This window comes from Piliocolobus tephrosceles, chromosome 2 (genome assembly GCF_002776525.5).
Source record: "Piliocolobus tephrosceles isolate RC106 chromosome 2, ASM277652v3, whole genome shotgun sequence".
In the NCBI taxonomy this organism is placed as follows: Eukaryota; Metazoa; Chordata; class Mammalia; order Primates; family Cercopithecidae; genus Piliocolobus; species Piliocolobus tephrosceles.
This window is the reverse complement of record NC_045435.1, coordinates 46,129,803-46,151,467: the sequence shown is the minus strand read 5'-3', so window position 1 is coordinate 46,151,467 and position 21,665 is coordinate 46,129,803. Positions and strand designations below refer to the sequence as shown.

General features: G+C 50.5%; 1 protein-coding gene across 2 annotated transcripts in view; it reads left to right on the top strand.

The window, feature by feature from the left end:
* Window positions 1-21,665, top strand: part of FGD5 (FYVE, RhoGEF and PH domain containing 5) — a 114,996-nt gene that overhangs the window by 78,237 nt on the left and 15,094 nt on the right. For both annotated transcript variants that reach the window (XM_023216144.2, XM_023216151.2), the window contains exons 5-13: window positions 339-499; window positions 767-923; window positions 1,568-1,655; window positions 3,178-3,228; window positions 3,771-3,829; window positions 10,402-10,473; window positions 13,489-13,557; window positions 19,641-19,724; window positions 21,138-21,217. In XM_023216144.2, coding sequence (XP_023071912.2) covers window positions 339-499; window positions 767-923; window positions 1,568-1,655; window positions 3,178-3,228; window positions 3,771-3,829; window positions 10,402-10,473; window positions 13,489-13,557; window positions 19,641-19,724; window positions 21,138-21,217 — 821 coding nt within the window. The remainder of the gene's footprint in view (window positions 1-338; window positions 500-766; window positions 924-1,567; window positions 1,656-3,177; window positions 3,229-3,770; window positions 3,830-10,401; window positions 10,474-13,488; window positions 13,558-19,640; window positions 19,725-21,137; window positions 21,218-21,665) is intronic.

The following is a 21,665-nucleotide window of genomic DNA, read 5'->3' as shown; positions in this document are numbered from 1 at the left end:
TGTATAGTGATAGATAGAGGTCTAGTTTCATTCTTCTGCATATAGTTATTCAGTTTTCCCAGCACCATTTATGGAAGAGATTGTCCTTTCCCCAGTGTATGTTCTTGGCACCCTTGTCAAAGATGACTGTGATTGTGTGGATTTGTATCTGGGTTCACAGACAACAAGATCTGGTTTCGGGGTTTTTGTTTTGTTTTGTTTTTTGAGACAGGGTGTTGCTCTGTCACCCAGGCTGGAGTGTAGTGGTCCAATCAGAGTTTACTGTAGGCTTGACCTCCTGAGCTCAGGTGATCCTCAGTCCTATCAACCTGTGGGTAACAGGCCTTTTGGCGTTTCAGGATTTCCATGGAGCTGTCATGAGGGCCTTGGATGACATGGACCATGAAGGCAGAGACACATCGGCCCGGGAGGAGCTGAGGCAGGGCCTGAGCGAACTCCCAGCCATCCACGACCTTCACCAAGGCATCCTGGAGGAGCTAGAGGAAAGGCTGTCAAATTGGTGAGCAGTCCCTGGACCCCCAGGCTCCACTTTTGTTGCATTGAGGGAATGGAGACGGATAAAACACCACCGTATGAAATGGTATCTCCATTTGATGGATGGGAAAGCCAAACTCAGAAGTGTTAAGTCAATTGCTCAAAGTAAAACAACTGTGCAAGGGTTGAGCTGGGATCTGCATGCAGGGATATGACTCCAGGCCCCTGCTTCTAACCCTGCGTTGGTTACAAGGCTGAGTTCTCACTGTCCCATCCCCATCCCTGGCTGCAGGGAGAGCCAGCAGAAGGTAGCTGACATCTTCCTGGCCCGGGAGCAGGAGTTTGATCACCACGCCACTCACATCCTGCAGTTCGACAGGTACCTAGGTCTGCTCAGTGAGAATTGCCTCCACTCTCCCCGGCTGGCAGCTGCTGTCCGTGAATTTGAGGTGGGTTCCCTGGTCCTCTGAGACCCTGCTATAAGGATGCAGGGGTTGAGGTGGGTGAAGGGCTTAATGCAAATCAATGGGACATCTTGGTAGGTCTGGGGATGGGGAGCAGACAGGGAAGACCTGGCCAGAGGGATGAGAGGATGACCCATCAGGAAGGAGAACCCAGAATCCAGAACATCCGCTGTTGGGCAGCAGATGACAGTGCAGTGAGCACCACCCACAGTAAGGGTCTCAGGGGTAGTTTTCTTGTCTCAGTTGAAAAGCACCAACCAAGCCAGAGCCCCAGCCATGGAGTGTTCAAGGAAATTCCCAACACTAACCACGAATTGGGGATCCAGTTTTCCTGGGCAGAAAAATGGAGAGCTTTCCTCCATTGCTAACATTAAGAGCAGAGCAGGGACTAGGAGAGGCTTGATACTGAGTGTAGCACCAACTGGGAGCATGATGGAGTGAGCAGTTACAGCAGGCCGGGCTAATCCAGGAGGGCTTTCCACAGGAGGAAAACCTGGTTTTGGAGATGAGGGAGAAGTTCAGCTGGCCCGGGAAGAGGTGTGGATGGGACAGTGTATGTGGGCTGCTGTGAGCGTGTGCGCTCAGGAGGGGTTTCTGATAAGGTTTTTCCTCCCCTGTCTTGAGAGCAGCAGAGTGTACAAGGAGGCAGCCAGACTGCGAAGCATCGGCTGCTGCGGGTGGTTCAGCGCCTCTTCCAGTACCAAGTGCTCCTCACAGGTGGGCCCCACAGGAGGTCAATGGGGATTGAGGTGGCGGGGCAGGGAAGGCCCCTGAGGAGGGGTGGAGGGGACTGTGGCGACCTCGCCTCTGACCATGGCAGGCAGGTGTTGGGGAAGGGTGGTGTCTGCCATCACCTTTCCCTCCAGTTGAGCTTTGAGGCCCCTGAACCACCTCCTGCCACCTTAGAAAGCTCCCTCCAGTGGCCACCTCCCTCGTAAAACACAAAAACCCAACGACACCCCTCCCCAGCTTGCACTTCCTCCCTGCCTCAGCTGGCCATCTCCTCATTTCACTGAAGCCACGCCTGTCAGCAGAGTCCTCCTTGTGGCCACATTAGTGGACATTATCAGCCTTGGACTTGCTGGACCCATGACCACTGCCTGCTTCTCGAGTCCTTTCTTCCCGGGGTTTCTGTGGTATACTGTCTCCCATCTCTCTGTCCCTTCTCTGTCTGTGCTGGCGGCCTTCCGTCCTCCACTGCCCCATAAACGTCAGAGCTTCTCAAGTCTCAGTCCTGGGTCCCCTTCCCTTCCCTCTCTATGCCCTTTCCTGTATCTCTGCCCACTGGAAACACCCATTTCTCTGTTCTGAGCTCCAGACCCATTTATTCAACTGCCTCCCAAATGGACAAAGACCCCTGCCCTGGGAAACTGATGTCCTAATGAAAGAGATAGACAGTACATATGTAGGCATGGATATGTAATTCCAGGTAGAAACTGGGACTCCTCAAAAATGCATTAGGGCCAGGGACTAGAGAATTCATTCATCTAATCCAAGAACTATTTATTGAGCAACTCCTATGCACCGTTTCCCACGCTGGATACTGGAGATGCAACAGTAAATCGAACAGCAAACTCAGTGACACTGTGGAGCTTACACCTCTAGACAAGCAAATAAGAAAGACAAAAGATAAGGTATGTTAGGAACTCTTAAGAAGAATAAAGCAAGTTAAGGAGACAGAGGGAACAGGGCAGCTGTGTTAGACTCAGCAATCAGGGAAGACCTTTCTGAGGAGGCGGCATTGGACAGAGATCTCAGTAAAGCGAGGACATGAGCCATATGAAGATCTGAAGAGAGTGCCAGGCAGAGGGAACAGCAAGTACAAAAGGACCTGGGGTAGGAACAAGCTTGGCACATTCAAGAAAGCCATCATGGCCAGAATAGAACGAGCAGATGGACAAGCAGTCACTGGGGAGGGGCTGGAGGATGTAGAGCTTCTTGAAGATGGATTCACCTTGTTGTGTCTGTCTCCAAGGCATGGCCCAGTGCCAGGCAGGTGCTCAGTGGGTATCTGTTGGAGAAGTGAGGGACAAGCAGCTGTGGCAGCAATGCTGCCGGTGGTCCTGGGGGCCTGGTTTCATGCTGGCATGGTATTGTGATGGGGCCAGCAGGGGAGAGAGGGTAGATGCCTCACTCTTCTTGAACTTCCAACTCTGGCAAGAGAGCGGGTGGCCACAGCTGTGGGCAGAGGGTGCTGACCACGCCAGTGGCTGACTCCTGGCTCTCGTCCTGCCAACAGACTATTTAAACAACCTTTGCCCGGACTCCGCCGAGTACGACAATACACAGGGTGAGTTCAGCATGAACGCGGAGGGAGGTACTAGAGCCTGCTCTGCCTCCTTGCCCCAAAGCCTGGACCCTGCCCCAATTCCAAGGCCCAGGACATAGTCCCCTCCCCACCAGCTGGTGGGTTCTGTATATGACATGTCTGGGACTTCTGTGAGAGCCCCCAGCTCTTCTGAGATGAGTCCCCCGTCACCTCAGCTGTGGGGACATCCTAGGATGAGAGGCCATCCCGTTAGAGGGGATGGGGGGGTCACTAGAATTTGGTGATTGGGGGGTGGTGCTGAGTCTGAAAAGCTCACCACAGTCTCCCTGTTTCCTCCCAATTCGATGTGGCTATCCCTGTGTATCACCTGCCAGGGTGGTCCCTATTATATTCAGTTTATAGCCAGGGAAACTGAGGCATGCATGACAGTGGTCAGATCGCTATCAAGGTCACTTCGGCAGTAGTGGCCAAGCTGGGCTTGAGGCCTGGGACCTGACACAGCAGTGGAGAAAATTGATGCCCCTCATGCAATGGCCCAACTCCTGCTCTGTGTCCCTCCCCAGGTGCACTGAGCCTCATCTCCAAAGTCACAGACCGTGCCAACGACAGCATGGAGCAAGGGGTGAGTGCAGCCCAGTGGCCCCCTTCCTCAGACACAGGTTTCAGGCACCTCCCCTCCAGCTCCGGTCAGCCTTCCGATGCCCACTCCTAGGGGCTGCAGGCAGCCATCTCTCTTCTGGGACTCTGCAGAGAGCCGTGGGTTCTGGCTCCGACACTTGATGTGTGACCTCAGGCACTGTGTGCCCCTCTGTGCACCTCCGGTTCACTGTTCAAACAATGAGAATGGTTGCAGACTTGTGGAGACCTGATAAGCAATGCCCCGATTGTGCTCTGAGGCCACCCACATCAGCTCCTGGGGTGCTTGTAAACTCCTAGTTCCTGGGCATACCTTAGATCCTCCCAGTCAGAGCTTCTGCATGTAGGATCTAGTGAGCTGCATTTTTAACAAGCACCCTGGGTAAATGTTAGGACCACAAAAGTTTGAGAATCACTAGTCCACTAGAATATGTGGCTCTAAGCACAGATCTGATTCTGACTGTGTGTGACTCCGTCTGTTAGACACTGGGTTTCTGCCAAAGAGGGCAGAGTTGATCCTGCATCCCAGCTCCATTCATGTGGTCACCAGGGTTACTTGTGTCCACATGCTCACTGTCCTGCTAAGCTGTAGGCATGCCAGCGCTCTGTGTTGAGAATGGTTCCAAGCCTGAGTCCTAGGTCACTGGAAAAGAGTTCAGTGACCAGGTAGTCATGTCTTCTGCAGGCACAGAAGGGAAATGATGACCATGTGTGCCAAGGAGGTGCTATGCTTTGCTGTGACAGAGACACAGGGCATGCATACAGTGAGTCATCCACAGGCAGAAGAGGAGGGGAAATTGCATTTATTGGACACCTGCTATGTGTCAGACCTTGTGCTGTGTTGGGGACTGGAGATACAAGCCCTGGAGGAAACCTCCGCTTAGTGGAGTAATAAATATGTGGATACAAATGACTATGATAAATGTCATGGGAGAATGCCACAGGGTTCAGAGAAGGGAGGCGGCCCTTCCAGCTGAGGTTGCCAGAGAGATGATATGGGCCAGGTGTGGTGGCTCACGCCTGTAATCCCAGCACTTTGGGAGGCTGAGGCAGGTGGATCACTTGAGGTCAGGAGTTCAAGGCCAGCCTGGTCAACATGATGAAACCCTGTCTCTATTTAAAATACAAAACTTAAACAGGTGTGGTGGCATGCACCTTTAGTCCCAGCTATTCAGGAGGCTAAGGCTAGAGAATCGCTTGAACCCGGGAGGCGAAGTTTGCAGTGACCTGAGACCATGGCACTGCACTCCAGCCTGGGCGACAGAGTGAGACTCCATCTAAAAAAAAAAAATAGATGCTTTGGAGGTGTCCCCGTAGGGAGGATTTGCACACATGTTGCACACATGCCAGGAAGGCAGAGGGAGAAAAGGGGTGCCAGGAATTGCGGCTGGCCTGGGCAAAGAGATGGAGGTGGGACAGTGCATGCTGGAGTTCAGAGAGCCACCTGCCATGGCTAGGAGATGGGGACCGGATGGCAAGGTAGGACCAGAGTCCAGGGAGAGAGGTCGGGCTGGCTGGTGAGGGGTGGACTGAGAGTGGAAGCTGAACCAGCTGGGTATGAATACACAGGCCAGTTTCCGGGCCGTTTTCTGCGTGGGTCAGACATGCCCTTTTAATCTGGTGCTCTCTTCTCTCACTCTGCTCTGAACTGACCTCCCTGCCCCTCCTAATTTTGGCCTCCTGTACACACAGTGAGAGTCCCTCAACACAGCCAAAAAGTAGAGTTGCTTTGGGGTCCAGCACCCTGTCGAGGAATAGCAGCAGATGGGCTAGGTTCTCCACATTTCCCTTTGGCCGGGGCTGCCTCTGCTTCCAGAGAGAAAAACTAGGTCAGGCAGGGATGTGTCTTCCCTCCTATGGGGAGCTCGCACATGCAGCCCCACCCAGAGGAGGAACCAGAGCAGCCCATGGCCAGACGCCCTTCTGGCTTTCTCTGAGACTGAAGTTGGACACCGTGCTGGGAAGCGGGGGCCAGCTGTGGACAGCTGCACCAGGTCTGCCCTGGACCAGAGGCCCCTAGCCCATGCCTGCTTGGATGTGGGAGGAACTCTGCCTGGGACATTTACTCTTTTGCAGTTTGGTGATATTAAGCATATTCACATTGTCATGCAGCTGTCACCCCATTCATCTCCAGAACTTCTCCTCTTCCCAGACTGAAACTCTCTTTCCATTAAACTGTAACTCCTCATTCCAGTCCCCGCCCCAGCCCCTGGTAACCCCCGTTCTGCTCTCCGAATAGACTTTATTTTTTAAAACAATGTTAAATTTACAGAAAAGATTGAGAAGGTAGTACAGAGAGTCCCCATATGTGCCCCACACAGTGTTCTCTTATGAGCATCTTATATTAGTATGCTACATCTGTTACATTAATGTACAAATATTGATGCAGGATTACTAACTTAAGACCCTGGTTCATTCAGATTTCCTTAGTTTTGCCAGGTGTCTTGTTCTAGGGTCCCATCCAGGATCCCACATGCTGTTTAGTGGCCCTGTTTCTTTAGCCCCCGCTTTACTGCAGTAGTTTCTCATTTTCCTTGCTTTTGATGAGCTTGACAGTTTTCAGGAGTACTGGTCGGGTATATGGCAGGACGCCCTTCTGGTAGAAATGTCTGGTGTTTTTCTCATGATTAGACTAGGCGTATGGTTATTTGGGAAGAGGCTCACAGAGCAAGGTACTTTTCATCCCATCATATGAAGGGCACATACTAGCAACAGGATTTACCACTATCGATGTTGACCTTGGTCACCTGGCTAAAGTCACCTGGTAGCAGGTTTCTCCACTGTGGAGCTGCTCTCTCTCACCCCTGCCTTTTCTATGCCCTTTGGAAGAAAGTCAGTTTGTGCAGCCCATTCTTAGGAGTGGGGGGTTATGCTCCCTCCCCTTGAGGGCACCATATCTACCTAGGTTATGTGGAATTCTTCTGCCTGGGAGATTTGTCTCTTCTCCCTCATTGGCTAGTGTATCTAGTCATTATATATAAAGAAGTCATTTATATCAGTATGGACTGTTATAATCCAACACTTCCTTATTTATTTTATTTCTCAAATTGTTTCAGCTTTGGCTGTTGGGCGTGTTTTCAGTTGGTTTCTGTGTCCTTTTCACATGGTGCCATCAATATACATTTCAGGGTGTGTGTGTGTGTGTGTATATGTCTGTGTTTTGAGAACTTCCTTACTTTCTGGCAGTGCAAGGTGCTCCAGGATCACACACCTTGTGTATTTCCTGCCCCAGTCTTAGAATCAATCATTTCTCCATGGAGCCCTGGTTGCATTAATTGGATAATAATATCAGAAGCCCAGATACAGGCGTTAGGTGCACTCACTGGTAATGTGGTATCACTTCTTTTACACCTCCTTAGCTGACAGCAAAGAAATATATGTGTATGCCAGCCTTTGCATATGCCCATATCTGTAGATATTTCCATACATAATCATCTGTATCTGAATATTAAACTAACCTTGAGTTTTATTTTATTTTTTGTAGAGATTGAGGTGCCACTATTTTGCCCAGGCTGGTGTCAAGCAGTCCTCTTGCCTCAGCCTTCCAAAGTGCTGGGATTATAGGCATAAGCCACCATGACCAGCCTTTATTTATTTTTATTTTATTGTATTTTATGTATTTGTTTTTCATTGTGAGTTTTTACCAATGTTTCCCATTCTAATCATGACCATACTAGCCTCCTCCCTTGCCTATCTGTAAATTCTCACTCCAACAGTGAGAAGCCTCGTTCCTACCACCCATTAATTAATTGTTCAATTTACCTTAATTTGTGAAAGATATTTTTCCTGGGTGTAGAAACCTGGATGGACAGTTTTTCTTTGCTGCCACTCCACTGTCTTCTGGCATACATCGTTTCTGGTGGAAAGTCTGCTGTGATACTCATGAGTGTCTGTCTGTGTAATGTGTCCCTTTTCTCTGGCTGCCTTTAAGATCTTCTCTTTTGATTTGAGTTTGGGAAGTTTGGCTGTGATGTGTCTGTGTGTGTTTTGTGGGGAATGGGGTGCTCTTTATCCAGTTGTGATTCTTGAGCTTCTTGGATCTGTGGTTTGTTGTCATTCATTAATTTTGGGAACTCCTCTTGGATGCTCTGTTCTGTTTCCCCACTCTATGTGTTTCAGTGTGGATCATCTCCGCTGGTCTGTCTTCAAGCTCATGCAGTCTTTCCTCAACTGTGTTCCATTTGCTGCTAAACCCGTCAAAGGAATTCTTTGTTTCTCATCCTGATTTTTTCCTTTTAAAATTTCCATTGGACTCTCATGTATGGTTTCCATCTCTGCCAGCATCCTCCATCTGCTCACAGGTGGTGTTCACCTTTCCCGCCAGGTCCTGTTACCCACCAGTCAGAGCTACTTTAGGGTCTGATGGCTCGGACAGCTGTGTTCCTTCTTCACTCTGGTTTGATGGAACGCTTTCTCCTCTTGAAAATGAGTTGAGGTTGGGGAGTTTTTTGCTTGCTTTTTTGTGTTCCTCATAACTTGTTATTGAAGGCCAGGCATTATGTGTAGAAGCATTGTAGAGACTGAGGTAAATCGTATTTACCCCTCAAGGTGGGCATGCCTCTTTTTTGGTCATGGCTGTTCACGGTAGGATACGGGGCAGTCGGGTCAGTCCAGTCAGCACCTGATCGGGGTTTGGTTTTGCTGCCATGTCATCAACCTTCAGTGACTGCCAGGCTTCATGTTCCTCCAGTGGGGGCTGCTGTGACCTGTGGGGTAGGCCAGAAAGCTTTTCTTTCATTCGGTTCCATATTCAGCTTTTAGCCCTCCCTGCACCACAGGAAGGCCCTCTCCCCATGCTCTTGCCCTTCTCAGAGGCAGGCTACTGCCCCATGTTACTTAGTGCTGGGCTTATGGTGGGCACATGCCTCCATCTGAAGCAGGGCCTGTGAGCCAGGCTCTCACAGCATTCCTGCCCCTCCCCTCCATGGCAGATGAGCTCTGTGGCTGGCTTTAGACAGGTTTCTGGCCATCCCCCAGCAAGGTATTGGTGCATAATACTGGATCCAGGTGGTGCAGCTTTTGCTCTCTTTCCCTAGAGCAGCAGATCTTTTCCTGGACTCTGGGGGTGGGGGGTCTCCCGGCCTCCCACCGGAACTGAAGCCTTGCATGAGAGAAGGCCTGAGGAAGTGGGCAGGGCTTTGTATGTGGCCCCACCTTGCCCCGTTCTTTCTTGTGGGCACGTGGCAGAGACTTGTGGATGAGAGCTTGCGATTGAGGACAGGTTCCCTCGGGTCTGCAGCTGCCCGTTACTCTAAACTGGCACCAGCCCATACTTGTCCTTTAAGAATCCATTGGCCGGGCGCGGTGGCTCAAGCCTGTAATCCCAGCACTTCGGGAGGCCGAGACGGGCGGATCACGAGGTCAGGAGATTGAGACCATCCTGGCTAACACGGTGAAACACCGTCTCTACTTAAAAAAAAATACAAAAATCTAGCCGGGCGAGGTGGTGGGCGCTTGTAGTCCCAGCTACTCGGGAGGCTGAGGCAGAAGAATGGCGTGAACCCGGGAGGCGGAGCTTGCAGTGAGCTGAGATCCGGCCACTGCACTCCAGCCCGGGTGACAGAGCGAGACTCCGTCTCAAAAAAAATAAAAAATAAAATAAAAAAAAAGAATTCATTAACATTTTCGCTGCTTTCTTCTTACCTTCCTTTACACCAGCCACCTCTGCCTCCTGTGTGTCGCCAGAGGTGCGGCAGTTCCTGTGTCTCAGTCCTCCGTGGACAGGCTTGCCAGGCGGAACCCAGTTCACTTGGTTGCCTTGTGACCCCAGCTCTCCCACAGGCTGAAGCGAAGTTATGATTTTGAAGGTTATCTGGCTGTTTCACACCACAGTGAGAGCAGTGTTCTCTTGTACTTCCTGCATCATAAGTGGAAATGGAACCACAATTATTCATTTTTTACTGCATAGGATTTTATGCCCAAAACCATAGATAATGGAAAGGACTTTTCAGGGCACATTGTCTACCCACAATGCTCACCTTACAACTTTAGAACCTGCCCTGTGTAAGGTTCAAGGGGCACCTACCCACAGGGTGGGCGCTTGTTGTATCTAGGATTATGGGGTGCTGTGCAGAGGATACAAGGGGCCTGTCATTTTACATTTTGTGGCTAACCCAGTGAGGTACTGACAGGGCACACTTATTTTTCTAACTACGAGCCTCCGCAGAGTGTGGACCCAGTTTCCTCCACAGGTTTTATGGGCTACGAGCCAGAAGGGCGTGAGGCCGGCCTTGGGTCCGGTGAAGTCCCCATGCTCTAGGCCTCATGAGGGACATAGGCTTAGAGAACGTAGGAGCAGTTTTCCAGAGAAACACTGGGATGTTGGACTGCACAGCAAGGCCAGGCAGCTGGTTCCACAGCACACAGAGCCATGGTGGTGGCTCCCTGCAGACCCAGGCTCGGGTCCCAGTCCTGCCTCATACAGGAGATTGGATTTGGGGCAGGCCTTTCCGGGCTTCATTTTTGTCTGAAACAGAAGCAATGCCATGGCTTACAGAGGAGATAAGACGCCTGGAAGGGGCCCTGACCATCTCCCCCTCACCCCATTCCCACCCACAGGAAAACCTGCAGAAGCTGGTCCACATTGAGCACAGCGTCCGGGGCCAAGGGGATCTCCTCCAGCCAGGAAGGGTGAGTGCCGCCGCCTTGGGCAGGGGCAGAGGGAGGCTGGGCGAGGCTCCGATAAGCCCCATTGTTCACTGGGCTGGCCCCAGACAGGGCTGGCTGCAGGTGCTGTCTACCCGTGGAGGGCAGGCAGGCGGGTGGGCGTGGGCTCACTGGATTCTCCTGGCCGGGGCCCTCGGCTACCTTCCCTGGGGTTCTCCACCCCATGTGTTGCCTGCAAAGCAGTTAAAGACTCAGCACCAGTTTTTTTTTTCGTGTTGCCTGTGGCTCTTCTCACCTCCAAGAAGAGGAAGCACCAAGTATTTTCAGTGCCGAGTTGCTGGGAAAACAGAAAATGATCTCCCAAGAGCAAGTCCCCAGAAAACTTCTTAAAGATAACATTCTTGAAGAGATAAATTCACTCTCTTTAAAGCTTCCAAATGGAAAATGTAAAACTCAGCTTAAAAACAGTAAAAAGTATGTTCATTACTAGTTATGCTCCATAAAGGACAAGAGACAAAGGAATGAAAGTGCATGCTCAGGGGAATTTTCCTCGAGGTTAGCAGGTGTCTCATGGGACTGAGATGCTGTCAAGTTACATTTAGTATTTTGGCCAGGATCATGAGTTTGGTAAATTGTTTCTTAAACATCTTTTTGTAGCTCCAGAATTAAGGGGACTGTAGCAGCTGTTCCCAGGTCTTCGGCTGTTTTAGACCTTCAGAGGCTCTGTTCTGAATGGACTCCTCATGGGTACAAGCCAAGGAGAGAGTCATGGCTTGGACTACCCAGAATCCTGAAAGAGACAGTCTTGAGCACCATGATCCCAAATGTTGAAATCCCAAAGGATCAAGATCCCAAAAATATAATTCTGGAAAAAATAATTTAGAAAAATATTTAAAAGATATTTATATTTTGAAAAAGGGAATTTATGGGGCCAGGCGCAGTGGCTCACGCCTGTAATCCCAGCACTTTGGGAGGCTGAGGTGGGCGGATCACAAGGTCAGGAGTTCGAGATCAGTCTGGCCAACATAGTGAAACCCCTCTCTACTAAAAATACAAAAAATTAGCCAGGTGTGGTGGCCTGTAGTCCCAGCTACTCAGGAGGCTGAGGCAGGAGAATCGCTTAAACCCAGGAGGCTGAGGTTGCAGTGAGCCGAGATCGTGCCATTGCACTCTAGCCCGGGCGTCTCAAAAGAATAAATAAATAAAAATAAATAATAAATAAAAAGGGAAATTATTTATTTATCTTTTTTTTTTTGGACTAAGTTTAGCTCTTGTTGCCCAGGCTGGAGTGCAGTGGCGCGATCTCGGCTCACCGCAACCTCCGCCTCCCAGATTCAAGCAATTCTTCTGCCTCAGCCTCCCATATAGCTGGGATTACAGGCACGAGCCACTGCCACGCCTGGCTGATTTTGTGTTTTTAGTAGAGACGGGGTTTCTCCATGTTGGTCAGGCTGGTCTCACACTCCCTACCTCAGGTAATCTGCTCACCTCGGCCTCCCAAAGTGCTGTGATTACAGGCATGAGTCACCGTGCCCGACGGGAATTTATTTAAGAAACATAAAAACACAACAGAATACTTCATAGGCCACTTTATACAATAAAATAGGCACTAAGAACATACATAATTTTGCAAGCATAAGTGCTGCTGTATGCTAACAATAGTTCCATGGGTCAAGACTAAGCACACAAACCATATTCATAAAAGAAAGGTCAAACAGGGAAATGTATCAGTGTATGTCACTATGGTTAGTAATTGTATGCACCCAGCCTTATAACTGTGGTCATCTGAAATACCATGACAAATAACTGAAGGCTTTTGATGAGCTCAGTTAAAAATTGTGATGGGTCACCAAACAGTATATGCAGACACCCACAGAGCTAAGATCTCAGGAAATGTTATCTTTCACAAATGCAAATGTACAAAAAGGGTATCTCCATTCATTGAGGAAGTTTGTGTTTTTAAGTACATACACATTGCTTACACACAAATTCAACATTGCGATAATGCACTTTTCTTTCCTTTTTTTTTTTTTTTTTTGAGACAGAGTCTTGCTCTGTTGCCCAGGCTGGAGTGCAGTGACATGATCTAGACTCACTGCAGCCTCTGCCCCCTGGGTTCAAGTGATTCTTCTGCCTCAGCCTCCCGAGTAGCTGGGACTACAGGCACGCACCACCACACCTGCCTTATTTTTGTATTTTTAGTAGAGATGGAGTTTCACCGTATTAGCCAGTCTGATCGTGAACTCCTGACCTCGTGATCTGCCCGCCTCAGTCTGCCAAAGTGCTGGGATTACAGGCGTGAGCCACCACGTCTGGTTATGATAATGCACTTTTCAGGAAGCCAAATTTGGAAAAAAAAAAAAAAATACATGAATTAGAACCCTGTAAAAGTCTATATACAGTTTATACCTCCAGTATTGGAAATGATGCAGAATGTAATACAGAGCATGGTGAATTGCTTTGCCAGGTTTCCAGGTGTTCCTCAATCCAGCAGGTTGATGCCTAAAAATTAACCATCACAAGTCCACCCCTTGTCAGCTTGGCCCCCCTCACGCATCTCCTTAAATCATACTTAATTATAATTCCACCTAACGTAATGCAGCTCTCCTGTGATTGTGATTTTCAGAATTTTGTGAGTGTTTTGTTTTTTTGAGACAGGGTCTTATTAAGTTGCCCAGGCTGGTCTTGGACTCCTGAGCTCAAGTGATGCTTTCGAGTAGCTGAGGCTACAGACACACGCCATGGCACCCAGGCTGATATTTGGAATTTTTGATGTTAAGGATTTTAGACTTTTGAGATTTAGACTTTAGGGATTATGACATTCAGGGTGGTGTCTTTCAGGACTGTGATCCCAGCCCTGCTCTAGCATATACAGCACCTCTCTTATGAGCAGGGGTTTATCTGCTAGCTGCTCTCGGGTCCTCTGGGAGGCTTTATGATTTAAGTTTCCACTCAGGGGACTTCCCCACACCCTTGTGGGGGGCATCAGCCTTCAGGGGGCATCAGCCTGACAGCCCAGTTCTGCTTCTCTCCCCACAGGAGTTTCTGAAGGAAGGGACGCTGATGAAAGTAACAGGGAAAAACAGACGACCCCGGCACCTATTTCTGGTAAGTGCCTGGTCCCCAAGGCCAGCTCAGGAACTGTCAAGTTCTGTGAGGTTTTCGAGGGCCCTTATTCAAGGACAAGTGGAAGAGGGTGAGAGGAGAGTAGAACAGAACAGAAATTTGGGGGTGAGGATCATTCCGGACAGCTGAGAGCTTCACCCTTGGACACCACAGCCTACTGCTCATTTGTTATTTGAATGATTTGGAGTGGAATGTTGGCGAGATGTAGTTGCCCACATCCCCACCTTAGATGTCTGTCAACCACCTTATCTAATGCTCGGAGAACCAAGGTCCAGAAAGGAAAGTCGCTGTAGCCAGGCCTCCCGAGAGGATGGTGGCAGAAGCCCAGGAAGGAGCCAAGGGTTGTGACCCAAGTCCTGCACTTTCTCTACTGTGCAGGAGACTCAACGTGATTTAACATTTTTGCTTATGGACAGCTGGAGTCTTGCATACCAGGGAGTGTCCAGGCCTAGGGTGTAGCTGTATCGGCCTTAGTGGCTGTTGAGTGCCCCAGTCCTGAGACCCCCAAGTGGCCATGTCTTTCAAGCTCTCTGCTGGGCACAGTTTTTCTCTTGCTTCTGCACTTCTGCTGTCATTCGTTGTTCTGTCCGCCATGGCTGCCTCTCCCAGCTTCCTCATACTTCGTTAGAGCACCGTGTGCAGTGGGAGAGACAGACTGTGGTAAGAGTCTACAAACTCTCTCTGTTCCAGGTGTTGACTGAGCACCTCGTGTGCTGGTGCTAGAAACAAAGAAAGAAAAATCCCAGGTCTTGCCCTCAGCCATCAGAGTCTAATGGGAGGGAGAAGCAAGCAGACAGCCCATTGTAAATGCAGAGTTATGAGCGTGATATGGAGGGAATCTCGGGTGCAAAGAGGACTAAGGAGGGCCGGAGGTAAAGAGAAGAGGAGCCACAGCCACGACAGCGCTGCCGTGTATGGAATATCTGCTGGGTGCGCACGCTGTGCTCAGTGTTTCATATGTTTCCTGAAGAAAATTCCACCCGAGTTCACCCTGGAGGAAGGATGGAAGTTTGGCAGGTGCACTAAGGAAGGGCATTTCAGGAGAGGGAAGGGCCTAAGCAAAGGATAGAGGCATGAGGAGTGTGGTGTCTTGGAGGAGCTCTGTGAGCCTCAAGAAGCCTTTGTCTGCAGCCTTCTGCTCCTGAGTGGGGTCTTCCCCATGCCCCAAATAGGCCCTGCCCATAGAGGGGCCACTTGAGGGCTGAATTCCAGAGAGAGCTGGTGGCGCTGGTGGAGAAATCCTGAGCCTGTCTAGGAAGTATGGGGCCTGCAGTGCTGGCAGGGTGTGCTGGGCCCGGATGGCTGGTGGCCTCAGGCTCTGCATGAGGCACTAGGTGACCCAAGTCCAGAGTCTCCCTCCCTCCCCTCCCTCCTAAGAGCTGTTTCTTTCCTCCCCTGAGAACGCCTCACTCTGGCTAGTCAGTGCTGCAGTGGGTGAGATTTAGCTGCAGGCAAGAGGAGAGTGGACCCCCGGGGGGATTTTGAGAGGGATCTGAGAGCCAAGCAGCGTGTGGTTTAGATTTGGGTTCTCAGAAGGATTTCAAAGCCCCCACAGATGCTTGAGTCCTTTTCTCTAGGTCGTCTTTTTTTTTTTTTAACCTCTGCTTAAACACCTCCAGTGTTGGGGAACTCACTGCCTGCTGTAACATTCATTCATTCTGCAGCTTATTATCCATCTCTCCCAGGAACTATGCTGGTGTGTAGACATAGCCTCTGCCCTGCTGTGGGTCTTGGAGTCCAGTGGTGGAAGACATTTTTTATTCCATGTTAGACAAGTCTAAATTTTGAAAATTCCCAACTGGGCGCAATGGCTCATGCCTGTAATCACAGCACTTTGGGAGGCTGAGACAGACGGGTCACTAGGTCTGGAGTTCGAGACCAACCTGGCGAACATGGTGAAACCCCATCTCTACTAAAAATACAAAAAAATGAGCCAGGCATAGTGGCGGGTGCCTGTAGTCCCAGCCACTCAGGAGGCTGAGGCAGGAGAATGACTTGAACCTGGGAGGTGGAGGTTGCAGTGAGCCCAGATCGTGCCACTGCACTCCAGCCTGGGCGACAGAGTGAGACTTCGTCTCAAAAAAAAAAAATTCTTTCCATTGAGGAGAGATCCCTGAATGTAGGGGCAGGTAATGAGCCAGACAGAGCTGGTTAGATCCTGCCCCGTGGGACACTTACTTCTTCTGTGACCCTTGGACAACTCACAGACATGTGCGAGCCTCAAGTTTCCCACCAGGAAAAGTGGAAAGACTGGGTGGTTTTGAGAATTAAATTCCTGGCATTTAATTACGTGCCTGGGAGGTAGAAGCCACTTATCTGATAGTAGTTACAACAGTTTCTTCCTTCCCATTGACAGTTGTTCCATGGGACACAGGTCCTCCCTCTCTCTCTAGAGCTACAGATTTCATCAGCTCCCTACCCCAGCACAGCCCTGCAGGGAGTCGGGTCCCTGTGAATTCCCCCTCTTCAGGATGCAAAAGGGAGGCCGTACAGGATGGCGATGGGGAGGCAGACAGACCAGATGCAGACCCCAGCTCTGACAGTGACTGGTGTGAGACCCATGGGCACATCCCATTACCTCCCTGAGCCTCAGCTCCCTGATGTTTAAAACAAGGGAAGCACTGAGGCGGCAGATGGCACAGGGTGGAGCTCTGTCTTGGCCCCTCAGCCATTTGCATCTGGCCACCTCCTCTGGCCACGCCCCTCTGATCTCTGTGCCTCTCCCAGGGACCTTGAATGCCAGGAACAGACACAGCAGCCTGGCTTTCCCCAATCTGTCCTCACCCCGTTCTCTGCTTCATCTGTCCCTGGTCTTGGCTCACTGGCCCTCACACACCTGAGGCTCTTTGAGAAGGGTGCCAGCTCCTCCCCTTCAAGCCAAGCTCAGATAGCACTTTCTATGGAAGCCTAGCCGCCACCCCCGCTTCCCCTCCCCCTCTTCCTCCTCTAGCCCTGCTTTTCCTCTACCCCACACTCCCCCAGTCTGGCATGGCCCTTTATCAGAACATCTCCTTCCCTCAGGGATAGGCCTGCGTCCCTCTGATTACCCCGCCATGATTAGGCCATAAGCCCCACAGTCTGAACCTGGGCCCTCTTGTTCCTCTGGCTCAGCACAGCCCTTCCACTGAGCAGTGTTGATAACTGTCTAATGCAGGCGTACATGGGAGTAGGGTGGCCTGACAGGTGCTCAAGCCAGGGAGTGCCATGGTGAACACACACACTTAGGAAGAATTTTTCTTCCTCAAAGGTGCCAGTTTCAGAAAATAATCTGAACTGCAGAACAGAGTCGGGGCATCTGGGCGCCCGCGCCCAGCAGTTTTGTTAGATTGCGGAAAGTGTCCCATGCTGCAGGTATGGCTGCCCCCTAGTGGCTCCTTACAGTGGGAAGCCCCCCCTACCCATTCTTGATGGGTTTTTCCTCCTTCCTCCAAGCTGGGGCTGTAAAGCATGTACTTTGAAGCAGGCAGGAGAGCCATGGGCAAATTAGGAGGCAGCCTGGTCCTGAACCGCGAAGGAAACCTTAGAGTGCTCATGACAGCTGCCATGGCAGCAGGAGCTTGAGGGACCATCACAGAGAGGCTGGGGTTGCTCTCCCGAGTGACACAGGTCGGTTCCCTGAGGCCGGGGAGGGTTCATGGGCAAGGTTCGTGAACCTGTGCGCAGGTTCACTGTGAGAGCAGCTCTGACATTCCCTCCCGAACACACTGGAGGGACACTCATCAAGCCATACCCCTGGCTCCACTACCTGCTAGCTGTGACCTCAGGCATGGCCTCTGGCCTCTCTGGGCCTCAGTTTCTCCCTCTGGGAAATGAGGATGATGATCATGGTGCCTGCACATTAGTACTGTGGGAGTGTACGTTAGGACTGTGGGAGTGAAGTCAGGGGTTTGGTCCAGTGCCTGGTGCAGAATCAGTGTCAGTGCACCATATCGCCTGTCACTCTTAGAAGGCAGGGCAAGAACAGGGCTTCACAAACTAGAGCTGCAGGCCAACGCCAGCCGGACGCCAATTTTTGTTGATAAAGTTCTGTTGGAACACAGCCACGTGCATTCTATCATGGGTCGTCTGTGGCTGCTTTGCACAGCAGCGGAGTTGGGGGTGGAGGCAGAGGCCTGAAACATTCAACACCTGGCCCTCACAGGGAAGTGCACCAACCCCCACCCACTCCAACTCTGTTGGGACACAGCAAGGCCCAGAGAGAGGGAGGGGTTCCTGAGGCCCCATGGCGGGGTCAGTGGTGGGCCAAGTCTCCTGCATTGCCGTAGCTGGAACCTTGGAGTCCCGAGAAGAGCTAGCTGTGGGAAACCTCATTCTGTTCCCTCAGCAGGCTCTATCAGGGGAAAAGAAGTATTCATTCTGACTTTTCACATGCATTGTCTTGTTCCGTCCTTACACACCCCTACTTCATGTTTTCCTCCATGCCTGCGGGGCTCTCCTTGGCTCATGTCAGCACCATGCGTAGAGGACTTGCCTTGGTTCACGTTGGCACCATGTGTCCAGGACTTATCCTGGTTCACATTGATGCCATGTGTCCAGGGCTCACTCTGGTTTATGTTGGCACCATGTGTAGAACATTCAGTTTGGTTCATGTTGGCACCATGTGTGTAGGGCTCATCCTGGTTGATGTTGGCGCCGTATGTCCAGGGCTCACCATAGTTCATGTTGGCAACGTGTACAGGGCTCACCCTGACTGATGTTGGTGCCATGTCTGGGGCTCACCCTGTTTCATGTTGGCACCGTGTGTACAGGGCTCACTTTGGTTCACATTGGTGCCACGTGCACACAGCGCTCCCTGGTTCATGTTCCAGGTGGAAAGGGCTCCCCCGGTTGACGTTGGCGCCACGTGTACAGGGCTCCCCCTGGTTCATGTTGGTGCCATGTGTAAAGGACTCCCCTGGTTCATGTTGGCTCCATGTTTAGTGGGCTTATTCTGGTTCATTTGGCCCCCTGTGAAAAGGGGTTCATATTGGTCACATATGGAGAGGGCATTCTCTGCGTGTCCATGATAAGTAATGGTGGTAGTGTCGCCCATTTCCCAGAGGAGCCTGAGACTCAGCTGAGGAAAGGGCTTGGTCATAGTCTCCACGCTGGTCCATAACATGGTCAGGATTTACAACCCTGAGCGTGATGTCATCTTCTCACACCTGAAATTGTTTAGCTAAACAGAAATACTCTCTCCTAAGGAGATAAAGTGACTTTCATTACATGTCTTTCTATATGCCCTGCTGTTGGGAGGGCTTTAGTTGTTGATTCAACAAATATTAATTGAGCACCTACTCTGTGAAGGGACCTGGAAGTACAGCAGCAAGCAGGGCCCACCACTTCCCTCTCCTCAAGGTGTCTCCCAACCCTTCCTTAACTATACTTTATTGAGCTTTAATTTTTATAGTGAAATGCATCAACCTTAAGCATATGTGTTAGTCGGTACTGACAAGTGTATATCACAGTGTAACCACCACCTGGGTCGAGATGTGGAACATCTCCAACCACCAGAAAGTTCCTCTGTGCCTGTTTGGAGTTCATTTCTCCCAACCCCGGGGGCCCCCATCAACCAGTGGCCTGACTTTCATCCCTCTTTAGATTAGTTCTGCCTGTTCTGGAATGTCACAGAAATGTCATCAAACAGCGTAACTCTCTTGTGCCTCGCTTCTTCACTCAGCATGATTTTGAGATACATCCACGTGGTGGTATGTATTGGTGGCGTGTTCCTTCTGGCTGCTATAAGGTATTCTGTGGTATGGATAGACCAGTTAGTTTATCCATTCACCTGCAGATAGACATTGGAATTGTCCCCACTATTTGGCTGTTACAAATAAAGCCACTGTGAACATTCTCACACATGACTTCTTGAGGGCATATGCGTTTATTCCCCTTGAGCATTGAACCAGGAGTAGAATGGCAAGGAAGGGGCTCACATTTTGGCCACAATGTTTCTGCGCACCTGTGGGGGTTACTGAGGAATACAACGTGCCTGTGCACAGCGGAGCTCGGGGATCCTTTCAGGACAGAAGCCTGGCGCAGCCGTCTGGGACCAGGGGACTCTAACAGGGTTTCCCTCTCTCCAGATGAACGATGTGCTCCTGTACACCTATCCCCAGAAGGATGGGAAGTACCGGCTGAAGAACACATTGGCTGTGGCCAGCATGAAGGTAAATGTCTGGTGGAAGGTACCCCAGGGTTGGGGGACAGGGAGACCCCAGGGGAGAAGGGGACAGCATCTTGCTCCTAGGAGCACCCAGACCAGCTGGAAGAGGGAGGCCCTGTGGAAACAGTATTGGGCTACAGCAGGTTGGTGCCCAGGGAGAGGAGAGGGGGATGGAGGGCTTCCTGGAAGAGGGGACTGAACCCTTAGAGTGGGTAATATTTGGTCGGATCAGGAAGAAAGAGAGGGGGGCATCCTACAAGGAGGAAAATGCATAAGGAAGGGCCTGGGTTGGGGGAACAAGCAGGTGTTTGGTAATTTTTTTTAATTGTGATAAAATACATATTATTTTTAAAGTAACCATTTTTAAATGTACAGTTCTGTGGCACTAAGCACATTTACATTGCTGTGTATCCAGCACCACCATCCATCTCAGAACTCTTTCCTCTGCCCAGACTGAACTCTGCCAACATTAAACACCAACTCTCCATTCCCCTCTCCTTCCCAGCCCCTGGTACCCACTGTTCTACTTTCTGTCTCCATGAATGTGACTACTCTGGATACCTCGAATGAGAGGGGTCACACAGTATTCATCCTTGTTTCACTTAGCACAGTGTCCTCAAGGTTGATCCCTGTCATCTGTAGTATGGGTCAGAATTTTCCTTCCATTGTGTGGATAGACCACATGGTGTTTATTCAACCCTCTGCCGATGGACACTGGGTGGCTTCCACCTTTAGGCTGTTGTGAGTAATACTGTTGTGAATATGGGCATATGTGTGGGGCTTAGCTCCATGTAACTTGGTCCCAAAAATGGGAACACTAGGGAGCTACTGGGGACCTTGAGGAGCAGGAGGTTTTAGGAAGTTAATTCTGGTGCAACAGGGGGCTGAAGTCAGCGAGGGCGACACTGAGGTGGGACAGTGGAGCCGCAGGTGGTTCTCATTGTCAAGGGCAGAGGCAGGGATGGCCAGGAGAGCTGTAAGAGGCACTGTGCAATCTCTCTTGATCCTGTAGGCTCTTTACCGTGGGGAAGGGGAAGGAGGAAGCACCTTTCTCAGCATGGAGGTTTGTTCCCTTTTGGAACCAAAGGCTCTATTGAGGAGACTGTTAGAAAAAGGAATGGGAGACATGGTCACTGGGCAGGTACTTGTCCAACATGACAGTGCACCTGGGGTTGCCCAGGCTGGTCCATGAGCATGACGCTCTGCAGCCTTCCCAGCGGTGGGTGAGTGGCCAAGAATGACGGAGCTGGCAGCCAGGTACCTTTAACAGCACCTACCATCACAGAAAGGTATGCCCTGGGGCTAGAGAACGGCAGTAGGTGGACACGGTCCCTCTGTTCATCTGCTGCCAGGAGAAGCCGGTGTGCACTTGCCCCTCCCTGTCCCACCCTGAAGGAGGCTGCTGTTGGTTTTCCAGGTCAGCCGCCCTGTGATGGAGAAAGTGCCCTATGCTCTAAAGATTGAGACTTCCGAGTCCTGCCTGATGCTGTCTGCGAGGTACGGGCAGGTGGAGGGAGGATGGCGCACAAGGCAGAGGTGTGAGCATGGGAAGTTTCAGAACAACAGATAAGGATGTGCCGTTTTTATTTTGGTATCCTTCTGGGTCAAAGGACTTTTTTTCTTTTCCATGTTTCCTAACCTTTTGGGGAATTTGATAAAAACTTTTCTCCCCTCAAAAAATGTACACACTCATAAAATTTTATATACAACTTCAGGGGTTTCTAGAGACCATGGCTTAAATACGACAACAGCAGTGTCTCATGTTTGTGGAGCTCTTTATGGATGATTGGGTCTCTGTAGCAACACGAAAAGTTAAGGCAAGTAAAAAATGTATTGTGTGCTGCTGTTCATAAAGTGGCCTGCCTTTTTGCTTTCCTGTCTAGAAGATGAGAGAAAAGAAATAATAAGTGAATGTTCAACACTTATTTTTTTTTTTTTTTTTTTG